The sequence below is a fragment of the Microtus oregoni genome, unplaced genomic scaffold (genome assembly GCF_018167655.1).
Source record: "Microtus oregoni isolate MIOR12 unplaced genomic scaffold, Mior012 000004F_ref0000308, whole genome shotgun sequence".
In the NCBI taxonomy this organism is placed as follows: Eukaryota; Metazoa; Chordata; class Mammalia; order Rodentia; family Cricetidae; genus Microtus; species Microtus oregoni.
The window spans coordinates 47,859,474-47,873,670 of NW_024543063.1; the positions used below are offsets into that span (position 1 = coordinate 47,859,474).

The following is a 14,197-nucleotide window of genomic DNA, read 5'->3' on the forward strand; positions in this document are numbered from 1 at the left end:
CGACTTGGGGAAGAGTAGCGAGTTTAGGAAGGGTTTAGAGTGTACTAAAACCTGCCTCTGCCCACTGTGAGTCTGGGAGAAGCTATGGCAGACTGCCTTAGAGTCAAAGTCTCTTTGCTGCTCCTCACATGGCTCTCCAGATTGTGATGGCACGCGTGGTAATGTGGGTAAACCTGACCTCCTGGTGGCAAATTCTGTTACTCAGGCTTGGCTTTAAAATGAAAAAAGTACAAATTTTCTTTGGTGAGAGAAAGCTCAAAGTTTCTGTTTTTAGGCAAGAACGGAGATACTCTTCCACTCTCTAAAAACGCAGACCATCTGCTGCACCTCAAGACAAAGGTGAGGAAGGTCCATGCTCCGCCCAGGCCCAGAGCCCTTCTCCATTCTGAATCTGAGCAGCACTCAGTCTGAAGCCCAGACTTTGTCATTTTATCTGAAGGATTGTGTCACTGGTGTTTATAAGTTAGATACTGAGAATTTGATAAGTGAGTACAGGAAATTGGGTTTTCCTTTTTATATTATAGAAATAGCATGTGTGTTTCTAATAATTAAGGCAGTGAAAGGTTGTGTGATCAAGTGGAGCTTCAAGCTCACCCCACATTTTACTGTTTCGCTGTTCACAGATAAGCAGTTCCACAGTTTCTTGTATATTCTCCCTCAGAAAGACAAAGAACTTGTGCTCATTTGTATGTATGTTTCCTTTTTATGTTAGCAACATACCATGTAAATTGCTTTAATCATATTATCTTTTATAAACATGTCTTTTAGGTCCTTATGGTAATCCTACCGGTAATCCCAGTACTTGGGATGCAGAGGCAAAAAAAAGTTTAGGAGTTCAGGGCTGTTTTGATTAGTAGGGAATTTGACTAGCCTTAGAATTAACACACCTTGGGCTGAGTTAAATCCTGTCTCAAAGATGCATTTGTGAGGATGTGAGAGCACCGTGAGCGTAGAGTCCTGTCGTGGGAACCTGGTCACAAGAAGCTTTCCCAGGCCTGATGGCTCACTCCTGTGAGCCCCGTTTGCCGTCTACTGTAGGGAGACTGGAGTGAGACAGAGTGAGACTTTGCCTAAAAAACAGTTGGTGTTTTTTTTCCACTCATGTTGCTTCCTCCAATTGCCAGGGCCCTGAGAACGTTGGCTGCAGTTGTGTTTCCCCGTGTGGAAGCTGGATAGCCTATTCTACAGCCTCTCGGTTTTTTCTCTATCGAGTGAAATATGAACGTGACAACATAAGCCTCCAAAGAGTAAGTGAGGACAAAGTGGATTCCTGTAAAAGAGTAAACTTGCTAAATGTGTACTTTTGTTTGAAGTGGAAATGAATTAGATAAGAATCCTTGGGGCTGCACAGATGGCTGCTCTTCCAGAAGACCTGGGTTCGGTTCCCAGCACCCACATGGCAGCTCACAAACCGTCTGTAATCTAGCTCAAAGTGATTTGTCACCCTTATACAGACAAATGCAGGGAAAGCACCAATGCACATAAAGTAAAAATAAATGAATCATTTAAAATCATTTAAAAAATAATCCTTAGTGAAAAGGATTTTTCTTTAGCTGTTACAGAGCAGTCTTTCAGGGACCGCTATGTTTAACAACCTGAGTTCCATCTCCAGGACCTACATGGTGGAAGGAGAGACTCCCACAGGTTAACCTCTGACCTCTACACATACACACATTTTACAAAATGTTTTATTTACACGTGTGTATTAATGTTTTGCATATTTATATATCTTTTACCGTGTGTGTGTGGTGCTTCCAGAGTCCAGAGGGGATAGGTCCCTAGGACTAGAGTTACAGGAGGTTGTGAGCTGCCATATAGGTACTGGGAACCAAATCGCTGTCCTCTGCAGAGCAGCCAGTGCTCTTAACCACTGAGCCATCTCTCAAGCCCCTACACACGGTTTTTATTTGTTTGTTTAGTTTTTGCTTTGTTTTTAAATCTTTTTTGTTTTTTGTTATTTTTGAGATAGGGTTCCTCTGCATAATCCTAGCTATTCTTTTTTTTTTTTTCCCCGACTATTTACATAGAGCGCTCGAGCTGTTCTCGAACCCGGGACCTCAGGAACGGCAGTCGGCGCTCTTAGCTTCTGAGCCACCTGTGCAGCTGCTAATCCTAGCTATTCTTTTTTTTTAATATTTATATTTATTTGTTTATTATGTATACAGTATTCTTCCTGCCGGCCTCATTACGGATGGTTGTGAGCCACCATGTGATTGCTGGGAATTGAACTCAGGACCTTTGGAAGAGCAGGCAATGCTCTTAACCGCTGAGCCATCTCTCCAGCCCAATCCTAGCTATTCTTAAACTCACTCTGTAGACCAGACTTTCATTGAACTCACAAAGATGTGCCTGTCTCTGCCTCCCAAGTGTTGGATTGATTTCTATCATTGGTTTTTGTTTTGTTTTTGTTTTTTTTGTTTTTTTTTTTAAGATTTATTTATTGTGTATGCAGTGTTCTATATGTCTGCACACCAGAGGAGGGCATCAGGTCTTATTATAGATTATTGTGGACCTCCATGGGGTTCCTGGGAATTGAACTCAGGACCTCTGGAAGAGCAGCCGGTGCTTTTAACCACTGAGCCATCTCTCCAGCCCCTAGTTTTGTTTTTAAATCTTAGAGAAGGTTCTAGATTCAATCTTCAGCACTACCACTGCAATGCTAAGTACTTGTTTTTGCTATTTTGTTTACTTTTTATACATTTTTTAATTAAAATAGAATTACATTCGTTTCCTCCTTCCATTCCCTCAGGTCTCCTCCCCTAACCCTTCTCATAGCCCCTCCACTTTCAATAGAGTGTGTGTTTGCACAAATATATGAATACAACCTGCTGAGTCTGTTTTTGTTGTTAGTGTGTGTATGGTTTTAGGGCTCATTTAGTTATTAAATACATAAAATGAAAAGAAGTAGGGAAATAATCCTAACAAAAAATGGTATTTATTCCCATTTTAAGTTATTTCCAAGGTGGAGAATTGAGCATTGCAATCTGGATGAAGAGAAAGCTAGATAGGTTATAGGAAGCATGGCAGTATTCTAGGCCTTTTGTGGGTCCTTTCTTGGCAATCCCGAGAGTTAATGTAAGGTAACCTGGCTGTCAGGTTGTGGCATGCTGCTTTCTCTCACTCGTTTTTACTGTTGATTTACCCAAAGGTTTCCAAAATGCCAGCGTTCCTTCGCTCTGCCCTCCATATTTTGTTTTCTGAAGATTCGACAAAGCTCTTTGTGGCATCAAATCAAGGGTCTCTGCATATCATTCATCTGCTGGAAGGAAACTTCAAGCATTTGCATACTTTCCAGCCTCAATCAGGTGGGATTTCTAACTGAGCAGGGGATTCTCTGTCTCTGGTGACTTTTTCTCTTTAGACCTCAGTGCCAGGGTGCCTGCTACTCTTTCTTACCTTGCAGATACACTTGCTCACATGTTTGCCATTTGAAGTAGGAGGAGATCTCTGGCAGATGAAGATTCTCTCGATGAGCTCTGAAATGTTCCTCACACCTACTTCTTTCTCACTGGGCTTTTGATTCCTTATTTGGACCAGAGGAGTTTCATCATCCTTAGGTTTGTTGGCAGAGTTAGGAAGAAAGTAAAAGTCGTCTGCAATCCTGACACCAAATGGCTCCCCTTACTGTTTGGTGTTTTCTGGTGCTACTGTGTAGAGATTTGTTTTTATGAGATGTTTATTTAAGATGAAAATATTGTTAGGCATATAGCTTTATTTGGGGTCTTTTGTGCTTGTGACTTTTTCATGTTCCCTAAGAACATAAGATTGCGTCAGTAGGTGACTATATATACTAGCCAATGCTGAGTTAACTGTTGGCTTCAACTTCGTATCTAGTTTACGTTGGTAGTTGAATACATTCCACGGTCCTGTCCCTTGTTCTTGCCCTGGCATATAGCTACTTCATTACTGTTTTAGGTTCCCATCAGCCTGGACTGTAAGTACTTAACATTAATTCATTGAAAAGCTGCTTAATGCCAGGCCTGGTGGTGCACAACTCTAGTCCCAGCCCTTGGAAGGCAGTTTGAGGCCAGCCTGGTCTACAGAGTAAGTTTCATGATAGCCAGGGCTACATAAAAAGACCTTGTCTCATATTCCCCCCCGCCCCCCGCCAAAAAAAAAGACAGAAAAGGTGAAAAAAAAAATAGCTACATCAGAAGAAGCTGACCATTCAGGAGTCAGATGAGTTAAACAACAGTATTTTTATTATAAATCTTAGACTATCTTGCCCTTACCTTTTCTTTTCCCTCTTTCAAGAGATGGTTTATGACCTGTTATAAGGCTTTTTTCATTATTTGGGATTGTTATTTGCAGCACATATTTTAGCATATAATGTCAGTGTCTGATTTTCATTTTGTCTTAATGTTACAGATTGATTCAAAACCTTTTTGACAGAGGTGTCTCATCCATGCCCCATAGTGTTAAGCAGACAGCAGGCACTTAATAAATTAAATATGTGCTTCAAGTCTGTTAAATATGTATCCCTAACTGTAATTTTAAAACATTAAGAAGGAAAAAGTAGTCTGAAATAGTTAACTTAGGGTGTGATTTTAGTGCTTTACTCGGGTCTGAACCAGTGATGCCTCTAGTTTTATCTTTCTGGACTTTCTTCACACGAGAGACAATAGTATTTATATTTATAATATATATATTTATATTTTCTCAGACCACATCTCATGATGTAGACCTAACTAGCCTTAAAGTTGCTGTATAGACCATGCTAGCCTCGAACTCATATTCTTTGCCTCCTGGGTCCTAGGATTAAAAACTTGTGCCACCATGCCCAACAATCACTAATTAAGTTTAAAAAGTAGGGAAAGCATAGTTATCTAACCTTTGGAGGCTGAGGCACATGGATCCTAAATTTAGGGCTGTCTTGGGCTACAAAAGTAATTTCCTGTCTCAATATATATTAAAAATTGGTTAATGTTTAGAACTAATTTGCAAAACTCTAGTAAAGTCTTCTATAAATGATTTATAGCCATGTGGGTTTCTCATTGGTTTCTCCAGGGCGGGGCAGGCTGTGGGTGCCTAATTCAAGAACTTGTTTCTTCTGTCCTCAGGGATAGTGGAGGCCATGTGTCTTTTGGCAGTCAGTTCAGATGGGAATTGGCTAGCTGCATCAGGTACCAGTGCTGGAGTCCACATATACGATCTGAATCATCTAAAGGTGAGCATCAGAGTTCATAGCCATACGGGAAGCTGCTGCTAGTCGTGTTAAGATTCAAGGCAGAGCAGAATGACCTGGAAATTTACTAGGCTTTTTTTTTTTTAATGTTTATTTATTATGTATACAATAGTCTGTCTGTATGCCTGCAGGCCAGAAGAGGGCACCAGACCCCATTACAGATGGTTGTGAGCCACCATGTGGTTGCTGGGAATTGAACTCAGGACCCTTGGAAGAGCAGGCAATGCTCTTAACCTCTGAGCCATCTATCCAGCCCCCTAGGCTTTTTTTTAAGGAAGAATTTTTCCTGCTTTAGATTTCTTTAGATTTCTGTTTTAGAATTCTTTAGAACCGCCAGGTGGTGGTGGCGCATGCCTTTAATCCTAGCACTCGGGAGGCAGAGGCAGGTGGATCTCAGTGAGTTCAAGGCCAGCCTGATCTACAAGAGCTAGTTCCAGAACAGGCTCCAAAGCTACAGAGAAACCCTGTCTCGAAAAACTGGGGCGGGCCGGGCGGTGGTGGCGCACGCCTTTAATCCCAGCACTCGGGAGGCAGAGGCAGGCGGATCTCTGTGAGTTCGAGACCAGCCTGGTCTACAGAGCTAGTTCCAGGACAGGAACCAAAAGCTACGGAGAAACCCTGTCTCGAAAAAATCAAAAAAAAAAAAAAAAAAGAAAGAAAGAAAAACTGGGGCGGAGGGGAGGAGGATTCTTTAGAACCGCAACACTACTAACATAATATTAAAATCACAAAATATTAAAATTGAAAGAATGGTGTAAGCTATACTCAAACTTACATTTAGGGATTTAGGAGTGATGACTCCATTTCCTGGCTAGGGAGATATAGCTCAATAGCAGAGTACTTACCTAGCATTCATGGTACCCTAAGGTCAGTCCCCAGTACCATACAGCAGACAAATAACAACAACAAAAGGGACTCAGGTGTTTCTGCTCTGGGGAGGGAGTTTTGATACATAGATACAGCGCTGGAGGCCATAACAGGTCTTGTGAATTTGGTGTGATTTTAGATCAGATAGAACCAGAAATTTAAGGCGGATATCACAGTTGGGGAATCCTTCTGACAGATAGGTAATAATACATTGAGTTGTATATCACAGTTCTGTCCCTAGCATTGACAAAAACCATGTTTCTTTCTAATGCCCACAAACATGCTTTATAGTTGAACCCAAATGTCCATTCTTTGGCAATGCTTTTTTTTTGTTAAGCCAACCAGTGTAGAGCTGTATGTTTTCAGTACAGTGGTATATTTGAGTGATTCATATTGACACATTGACTCAGAGAAAACTGCTCTTGAGTTTTCTGGAAATGCTCTATTTTGTAAGCAGTTGAGCATAATCTGTTTGTTTCTTTGAGAAAGGGTCTTCACTGGCCTAGAACTCACTATGTAAGCCATACTGACCTCAACTCAGATCCACCTGCCTCTGCCTTCCAAAGGAGGATTGAAGGCCTTCGCCACCATACCCAGCCAAAATTTTCTTTTTAATGAAATTAAAGTTCTTTGTTGTTGAAATGCCTGAACTTCCATAGGATGCTTTTGAGTTCCAAAGAACCTTATTTCAAGCACCTGACTTGGGCTTAGGGTTTTGTGTGGTAGAGGAGTTTAGGACTCAAAGCCTGGTCCAGAAAACAACGAAAGTGCAATAATAAACTACAAAAGTTGCTGACATCTAGCTTCCTTTTGTTCTGCTTTGTCTGTGTGTCTGTGCATTTGTGTGTGTGTGGTGGTTGTTTTGGGGATAGGCTCTCACCATATAGAGCTGGAACTGACACCGCCTGCCTCTGTCCCTGGAGTGCTGCCATTAAAGTTGTCATCACCATGTCCCGCTCATCTAACCTTTCCTGAAGGAAGATGAGATGTCCTATAGCCTTGTCCCTTGTCTTTCTCCCCAGCTCCACTGCACAGTCCCTGCTTACAACTTTCCAGTGACTGCTCTGGCCATCGCCCCCAACACCAACAACCTTGTCATTGCTCATTCTGACCAACAGGTAAGAGATTCTAGTGCATTCTTCCAGTTCCCTTCTGCTAGATAGTTCATGTGAGTGAGGCTTCCATGTGTGGCTTGAGCCCATCATAGGCCAGCAGTACCCACTGGTGTGATGGGCACAGCTTGCATTGCCGTTCTAGAGCTAGGAAGCACAAAGTGATGGGAGAATTTTGATGCATTCTGCTAATCCCTGCCACCACCGCTACTACCCACACACAAGATTTCTCTGTGTAGCCTTGGCTGTCCTGGAACTAAGACCAGGTTGGCCTTGAACAAAGAGATCCACTACCTCTGCCTCCTGGGTGCTGGGATTAAAGACGTGTGCCACCACTATCCGACTACACTCTACTAATTTAAACTAGAGATAACATGGGCCCAGGTATTAAACTAGATATGAGATGTAATAAAATTTTGGAAGTGACCTAAAAATGTTTGGTTTGCCTTCATGAGAAAATCAGATCTTACTAAAATTCAGGTATCTGATCTCAGCCGAAGTGAGAGCTTCCTTCACAGCACTTTTTATGTCAAGTTGGGACGAGGTAATCTGCAGATACTTGGGCTAACTCATCAGCCCAATGATGAGCACATTATGAACTAACTCATCAGTGCTTGTGTATCCTCGTCTGTCAACTACACTGCACCGGACTGTTGGAAAGAAACAGTGTATCTGGGAAGCATATTTGATTAAATTGCTAAACAGATGAGGCTTACTGTTTTGAAACAGTTTTTACTTTTCATGCATGCACACGATATCCAAAAAGTGCTCTCTCACTTTCATGGGTTTTCATTCTTTTTTTTTTTTATAAATGAGGCAATTTATTAACCCAGCATCCTTTGTCCTAATGCTTCTTGTTGGCAGCTGCCACCTGTCTGGCAATCCTGTCCAGATCTCTCTGTCCCTGAGTTGTTAGCTTGCGGCCCCTGTCCTGGTCCTTTTCCACCATTTTCAGTCCCTCCAGGGCTTGGAGAACGCGGCGGGCCACACTCTTGGAGCCTCTGCTGAAGTGGCTGGGCCTGACACCGTTTCTCTGCCGTCCTCCATAGATCTTGGTCATGGAGCCAACCCCTGCACCACCACGCAGGTACAGGTGCTGTGCTGTAGAGGCAGCTCGCGTGTGGAACCAGTTCTCATCATAGGGGGCAAGCTCTTTATGTTTGGCCAGCTTGACTGTGTCCACCCATTCGGGGACTTTCAGCTTCCCGGACTTTTTGAGGAAGGCTGCCAGAGCTCTGACGAACTCCTGCTGGTTAACGTCTTTTACAGTAACTCCAGGCATCGTGCGGCCTCCACGCTGCTAGCCAGGGGAAAGGGCATGGGTTTTCATTCTTGACCAAGACTATTGAAAGGCGGCACCTTAAGTGTCTTTGTCATTGAAACTGATGCCCTCTGAGGTTAGTGACAGTGACCTATAATCCTATCATGTGGCATGTTGAGGCAGGAGGATCACAAGTTTCAGGCCAGCCAGAGCTAAACTGTAAAGCTGTGTCTCAAACAAAAATTTCAGGTAAGTTGTTGTCTATAACTTACCTTTAAAAGAGTTTTTTTAAGTGACGGTAAAATGTAATGCTAAGGCAGGCTGTGGGGCACGCCTTTAATCCCAGCACTGGGGTGGGGGGTGTCACGTACACCCTTGACCCGCAAGGATGACGCACGACACACCGGAGCTCTTCTCACTGCAGTTTTTCCAGGACTTTATTCACTTTCTCTCTCTCTCTCTCTCCTCTCTCTCCTCGGGCAAATCTCTCCTCTCCCAGCTCTTAAGTAGGCATGGGCTGCCAATCCCGGATTGCCAGGTGGGCACTGCCTATAGATTCACGCATATGCAAGCAGCTGATAATCATTGTGTGATAATAGCATAAGTCAGGTCTTAGGCATAATTAGGAGCTGATTATCAGATGTGGCTTCACGTAGCTCGCTACATGGGGGCACGTAGATCTCTGTGAGTTTGAGGCCAGCCTGGTCTACAGCAGCCAAGGCTACACAGAGAAACCCTGTCTTAAAAAAACAAAAATAAGCTGGGCGGTGGTGGCGTGTACCTTTAATCCCAGCATTTGGGAGGTAGAGGCAGAAGGATCTCTGTGAGTTCAAGGCCAGCCTGGTCTACAAGAGGTAGTTCCAGGACAGACTCCAAAGCCACAGAGAATCCCTGTCTCGAAAAAAAAAAGAACAACAACAACAAAATGTAATGTTAAAATATGGCGCCTGAGGTTTGCTAATATTTGTGGATAGGAAAACCCAGAAGGAGCAGGAGCCTCTGAACTCTGTGGGTACACATGTGCACTTGCTTGGTGTTATGTTCTTCAGGTATTTGAGTTCAGTATCCCAGACAAGCAGTATACAGAGTGGAGCCGAGCTGTCCAGAAGCAGGGATTTCACCAGCTATGGCTCCAGAGGGATACTCCCATCACACACATCAGCTTCCATCCCAAGAGACCGATGCACATCCTCCTTCATGATACCTACATGTTCTGCATCATTGACAAGTCCTTGGTGAGTTCTGAGACTTCTTTATTTAGGAATGTGTGTGTGTGTGTGTGTGTGTGTGTGTGTGTGTGTGTTCGTGCGCGCGTTGCCCACAGAGGCCAGAAGAGTGTTTCAGATCCCTTGGAGTTGGAGTTAACAGATGGCTGTGAGCATCCTGACATGGCTATTAGGAGCAGAACCCAGACCCTCTGCAAGAATAGCAAATGCTCTTAACTGTTAGACTGTCTTTTCCAGCCCCATTTTGTTTTGGGTTTTTTTGTGACAGGATGTTATAGCCTGGCCAGCCTGACATTAAGTTTACAGCAGTCCTCCCGCCTCTGCTTCCTGAGTGCTACTGGAGTTAGTAGCACACCCTACCTTTACTTAGAAGTTTTTAAGTTTAAATAATGACTGATTAGATAGAGGAAGGAGCCTCCGAATGAGAACTGCTAGTGTGGTCTTCAGAGGATAGGATAGGCACTTTTGTTTGGCGCGCTCCTGGGTAAGGGGCTAGCCTTTATGGACTAGATTTTGCTGCTGTAGTTATTTCTCTCTGGCTATTCAACATAGAAACCTAAGTAGAAAAGTGATTAAGTTGGTATTCAGAAGATGACCCTTGTCAGGGAATACCTTTGAGCTGACTGACTCACTTTTAACTTCCATTGTCACGTTACTGAGTAAAGTAGTTTCATTAAAGGAGACACACATGGATGTTTTGTCCACCCTACCCCTTAGCTGAAGACACTTCAAAAAGTTGGTCTTTGTGTTTTGAGAAAAGTCTAGTCGGGAAAACTAGCATCAATGACTGTTATTTAGGTAGGGACACAAGTGTTTCCTTTAGTTTAAAATGCTGGCTGCTGTTTTGATTCTTCCCAAATATACTTGTCTTTTCTGGGTAGGGCCTTTCTTTCCTAGGAGGCCTGTGGATCACAGCCATGGCTGTACTGCACTATGGGTTTCAGTTATACCCAACAGCAGCTGTTGTGTGGATCTGTGAAGGTGTGGGTGGAACGTGCGTGGTACCGCAGCAGATGGCTCGAAAGGAGGTGTGCACAGGGATGTGTCACTGCAGCTCATCTCATGGGCCCTGTGTCCTGGGATGTGGGAAGCAGAGCTGGTGACAAGTCACTGCTGTGAGTGAGTGGCCCAGGAAGAGCCTCCCACTCCCTCACTTGTCTCTAACTCAGCCCAGAGGCTTTCTCCCAAGTGCTGCTGATGAGTCCCTCATGCCCTTGTGTAAGCAGAGCTGGTTCCCAAGGAAGTGAGAGATGAAGTGCATCATTTATTTGGCCATCTCTTGAGGTGTCGGTGACATCAGTGGGGGTGGTTTGTGGTATTTTCCCTGGGGGAGAACTGGATATGGCTGTGGAGGGGAGGAGTAGAGAGTGCAGTATCTGTGGGCTAAGATCCTGCACACGTCCATGTGTTCTTGTCTTACAAAGGGCTACTGACAAAACTGGCCCAAAGCTTGTGTGTCTTTAATTTTGCCATGTAGTATGAAGCCCGTTCTTGCTCATTCTGCTCATGACCCCTTTTGCCTGAGACATTTTTACATGACCTTAAGTATATTGAAGAACTATTACCAAAAGTAAATCATCTTTTAAAAATTTGTGTGTGTGTGTGTGTGTGTGTGTGTGTGTGTTGTGGGGGAGGTTTGAGACAGGTTTCTCTGTGTAACAGCCCTAGAACAGCTGTCCTAGAACCAGCTCTTATAGGTCAGGCTGGCCTTGAACCCACAGAGATTCACTTGCCTCTGACTCTCAGGTGCTGAGATTAAAGGTGTGTGCCCCCACCTTATTAAAAAAAAAAAAGTTTTTCTTTATATATATAATTTTCCATTCATTAAAGACTAAAGAAGTGGGGTTGTTCCCAGTACCCTTGTGATGGTTTATAACCATCCATAACTCCATTTCCAAGGATCTGACTGCTATGGGCACCAGGCACACACATGGTACAAATACATACATGTAAGCAAAACATTCATAAACATAAAATAAATCTGTTTTAAAACTGGGCTGGTGAGGTAGCCCTTCGGTTAATGGCACTTGCCACCAGACCTAACAACCTTAGTTCTATACCCCTTGAACCTAAATGGGGGAAAGAGAGAACTGACTCAGTGTAAGTGTGTAAGCGTGACGGGGTTGGGCTGTGTGTGCCCCTGCATGTGTAGAAGTCAAAGGTCAACTTGTGAAGTTGGTTCTCCTTTCAGACCTTTATGTAGTTTCTGAGATTTGAACCTAAGTGTTCAGGCTTGCATGAGAAATACCTTTACCATCTTACCAGTTCACATGTTTGATTTTGTATTAAATTTTGGTCATTTTACATTTGGAAACCTTTCCTTTGTCAAATTTTCATGATCCTACATCCAGTTTATATGGCCCTCCTATGGGATAGTGATCCATAGGTGAAGAACCTGCGGGCCTAATACATATACAGTTGTGTGTATCTATAATCCTAGCCCTCAGGAGGATCAAGAGAACTACAATGATACTTTGTCTCAAACCAAACCAAACAAAGAAACTAGTGAACTGGGTCCATAAAGGGCAATGAAAATAACATTTGCTCTTCTGTTTTTATGGTGCTAAGGATCAAACACCTGGTCTTAAAAATTCCAGACAAGCCGGGGGTGAGGGGGGGATGGCGCATGCCTTTAATCCCAGCACTCGGGAGGCAGAGGCAGGTGGATCAGGCAGAGGCCAGCCTGGTCTACAAGAGCTAGTTCCAGGACAGGAACCAAAAAGCTATGGAGAAGCCCTGTCTCGAAAATTAAACAACAACAACAAAAAAATATCAGACAATAAAGTAATAGTTCAAGTAGCATGTCTTGTTGGGCCTTGTGCTTCAAGCCTGTAGTCCAGTTACCACAGAAGACTGGGGCAGGAGCAACACAAATTCAAGGGCAAAGAGTGAATTCATGGGCAGCCTGGGCACCTTAGTGAAACTCTCATGAAGTAATAAACAACTGAAAGATTGGAGATGTCGTTCAAGTACTCTTGTGTGTGAATACCTAGGCTTGACCCCTTATACACCCAAGTAAATAAATAACATATCTTTGTCTTTTAGCCACTTCCAAACGACAAAACTGTGCTCTATAATCCACTTCCTCCCAAAAATGAATCAGATGTCTTCCTGAGGCGCACAGCCCATGCATTTAAAATTTCTAAGATATATAAGGTAAACAGTTCTTTTTGTATTTTGGATGGTTGCTTCCCTGGGATGTTATCAAAATATAATAACTAACAATTGAGAAACTAGTGTATTTTCCTTTGCATGTAGAGACCCTGACTTGGTGGAGACTAGTGGCCTTGAAGTTATCTGTATCTGTAGCTATGTTTTGTTGTTTTTGACTCAGTAAGTTAGAGGCAGGCAAATCATACTTCCCTATGTGAGAGAAATTTGTAGTAATCTTGGTGCTCATGTGGGGTTTCTTAATATGAATATTCTTCTCGGTGAAACTTCTGATTAAAGAATGTTTTAAGAATTAAAAGTAGGGGGCTGGAGGAATGGCTCAGCGGTTAAGAGCACTGACTGCTCTTCCAGAGGTCCTGAGTTCAATTCCCAGCAACCACATGGTGGCTCACAACCATCTATGATGAAACCTGGCGCCCCCTTCTGGCCTGCGGGCACACATGGAAGGAATGCTGTACACATAATAAATAAATAAAATAAAAAAATATTTAAAAAAAAAAGAATTAAAAGTAATGGAAATTATTGAACTTGCATGATTTTCTTTTTTCTGGTGAATATTCTCAGTGTCTATAAAACCAGTTGTCCATTGAGCTTATGCTACTACGGCTGTCTGGCCCAATTCAGGTTCCGCAGTCATACTCCTTATAAGCCAGCTCCACTGAAGTGCTGAGTCCGAGAGCAGGGAGGATTGGCAGGGATTTGTGTCCTTGGACTCTTGACTGGTGGAGAGCGATGATGATGCCATCTGTCGATGTCACTGTTCTCTCCTGCAGCCCTTACTCTTCATGGATCTCTTGGATGAAAGGACACTTGTGGCAGTAGAACGACCCCTGGATGACATCATTGCTCAGCTCCCACCACCCATCAAAAAGAAGAAATTTGGAACTTAAAAATAGGGCATTGTGTGTCTCTTTTCTTTTTTTTTTTTTTTTGGTTTTTCGAGACAGGGTTTCTCTGTGGTTTTGGAGCCTGTCCTGGAACTAGCTCTTGTAGACCAGGCTGGTCTCGAACTCACAGAGATCCGCCTGCCTCTGCCTCCCGACTGCTGGGATTAAAGGCGTGCGCCACCACCGCCCGGCCTGTGTCTCTTTTCTTGAACTGTCCACCCTGTTGTTTGTTTGTTTGTCTTCCCCAGAATCATGATAATAAAGCAAACTTATTCTTTAGGACTAGTCACTGTAGACATTATTTTCCAGAATAATGGGCAGGAATGTCCTTTGATTGAGCGAAACAGAATGGAAGGTCTCTATAAATCTCCAAAGTAGGTCCAGCGGCTTGGCTGTCGGTAAAAGCTCTTGCCACCCAAGCCTGATAACACCATTAGATCCCCAGAACCTATGGTTGAAGGAGAGAACCATCTCTGGAAAGTTGTCCT

The 14,197-nt window shown here is 43.3% G+C and overlaps 2 protein-coding genes across 4 annotated transcripts in view; one reads left to right on the forward strand and one right to left on the reverse strand.

Moving 5' to 3' along the window:
* The window catches only part of Utp4 (UTP4 small subunit processome component), a 33,637-nt gene extending 19,649 nt beyond the window's left edge, over positions 1 to 13,988 (forward strand). The window contains exons 10-18 of one of the 2 annotated variants that reach the window (XM_041650963.1): positions 275 to 339; positions 1,125 to 1,247; positions 3,149 to 3,305; positions 5,061 to 5,167; positions 7,075 to 7,170; positions 9,475 to 9,660; positions 12,697 to 12,807; positions 13,596 to 13,725; positions 13,903 to 13,988. In XM_041650963.1, coding sequence (XP_041506897.1) covers positions 275 to 339; positions 1,125 to 1,247; positions 3,149 to 3,305; positions 5,061 to 5,167; positions 7,075 to 7,170; positions 9,475 to 9,660; positions 12,697 to 12,807; positions 13,596 to 13,712 — 962 coding nt within the window. In that variant the 3' untranslated portion in view covers positions 13,713 to 13,725; positions 13,903 to 13,988. Of the gene's footprint in view, positions 1 to 274; positions 340 to 1,124; positions 1,248 to 3,148; positions 3,306 to 5,060; positions 5,168 to 7,074; positions 7,171 to 9,474; positions 9,661 to 12,696; positions 12,808 to 13,595 lie in introns of both variants that reach the window. The other variant, XM_041650962.1, reaches the window with a different exon arrangement.
* LOC121447614 (40S ribosomal protein S19-like) lies at positions 7,989 to 8,476 on the reverse strand. Of its 2 annotated transcripts, XM_041650968.1 has the most exons (2): positions 8,234 to 8,476; positions 7,989 to 8,090 (listed from the first exon to the last, which is right to left on the reverse strand). In XM_041650968.1, the coding sequence occupies exons 1-2, from the start codon at positions 8,444 to 8,446 to the stop codon at positions 7,989 to 7,991; spliced, it is 315 nt and encodes a 104-aa protein (XP_041506902.1). In that variant the 5' UTR covers positions 8,447 to 8,476. The 2 variants fall into 2 exon arrangements, with proteins under 2 accessions (XP_041506902.1, XP_041506901.1); XM_041650967.1 differs by having other exon boundaries at positions 8,009 to 8,476.
* Positions 13,989 to 14,197: the final 209 nt, after the last annotated feature.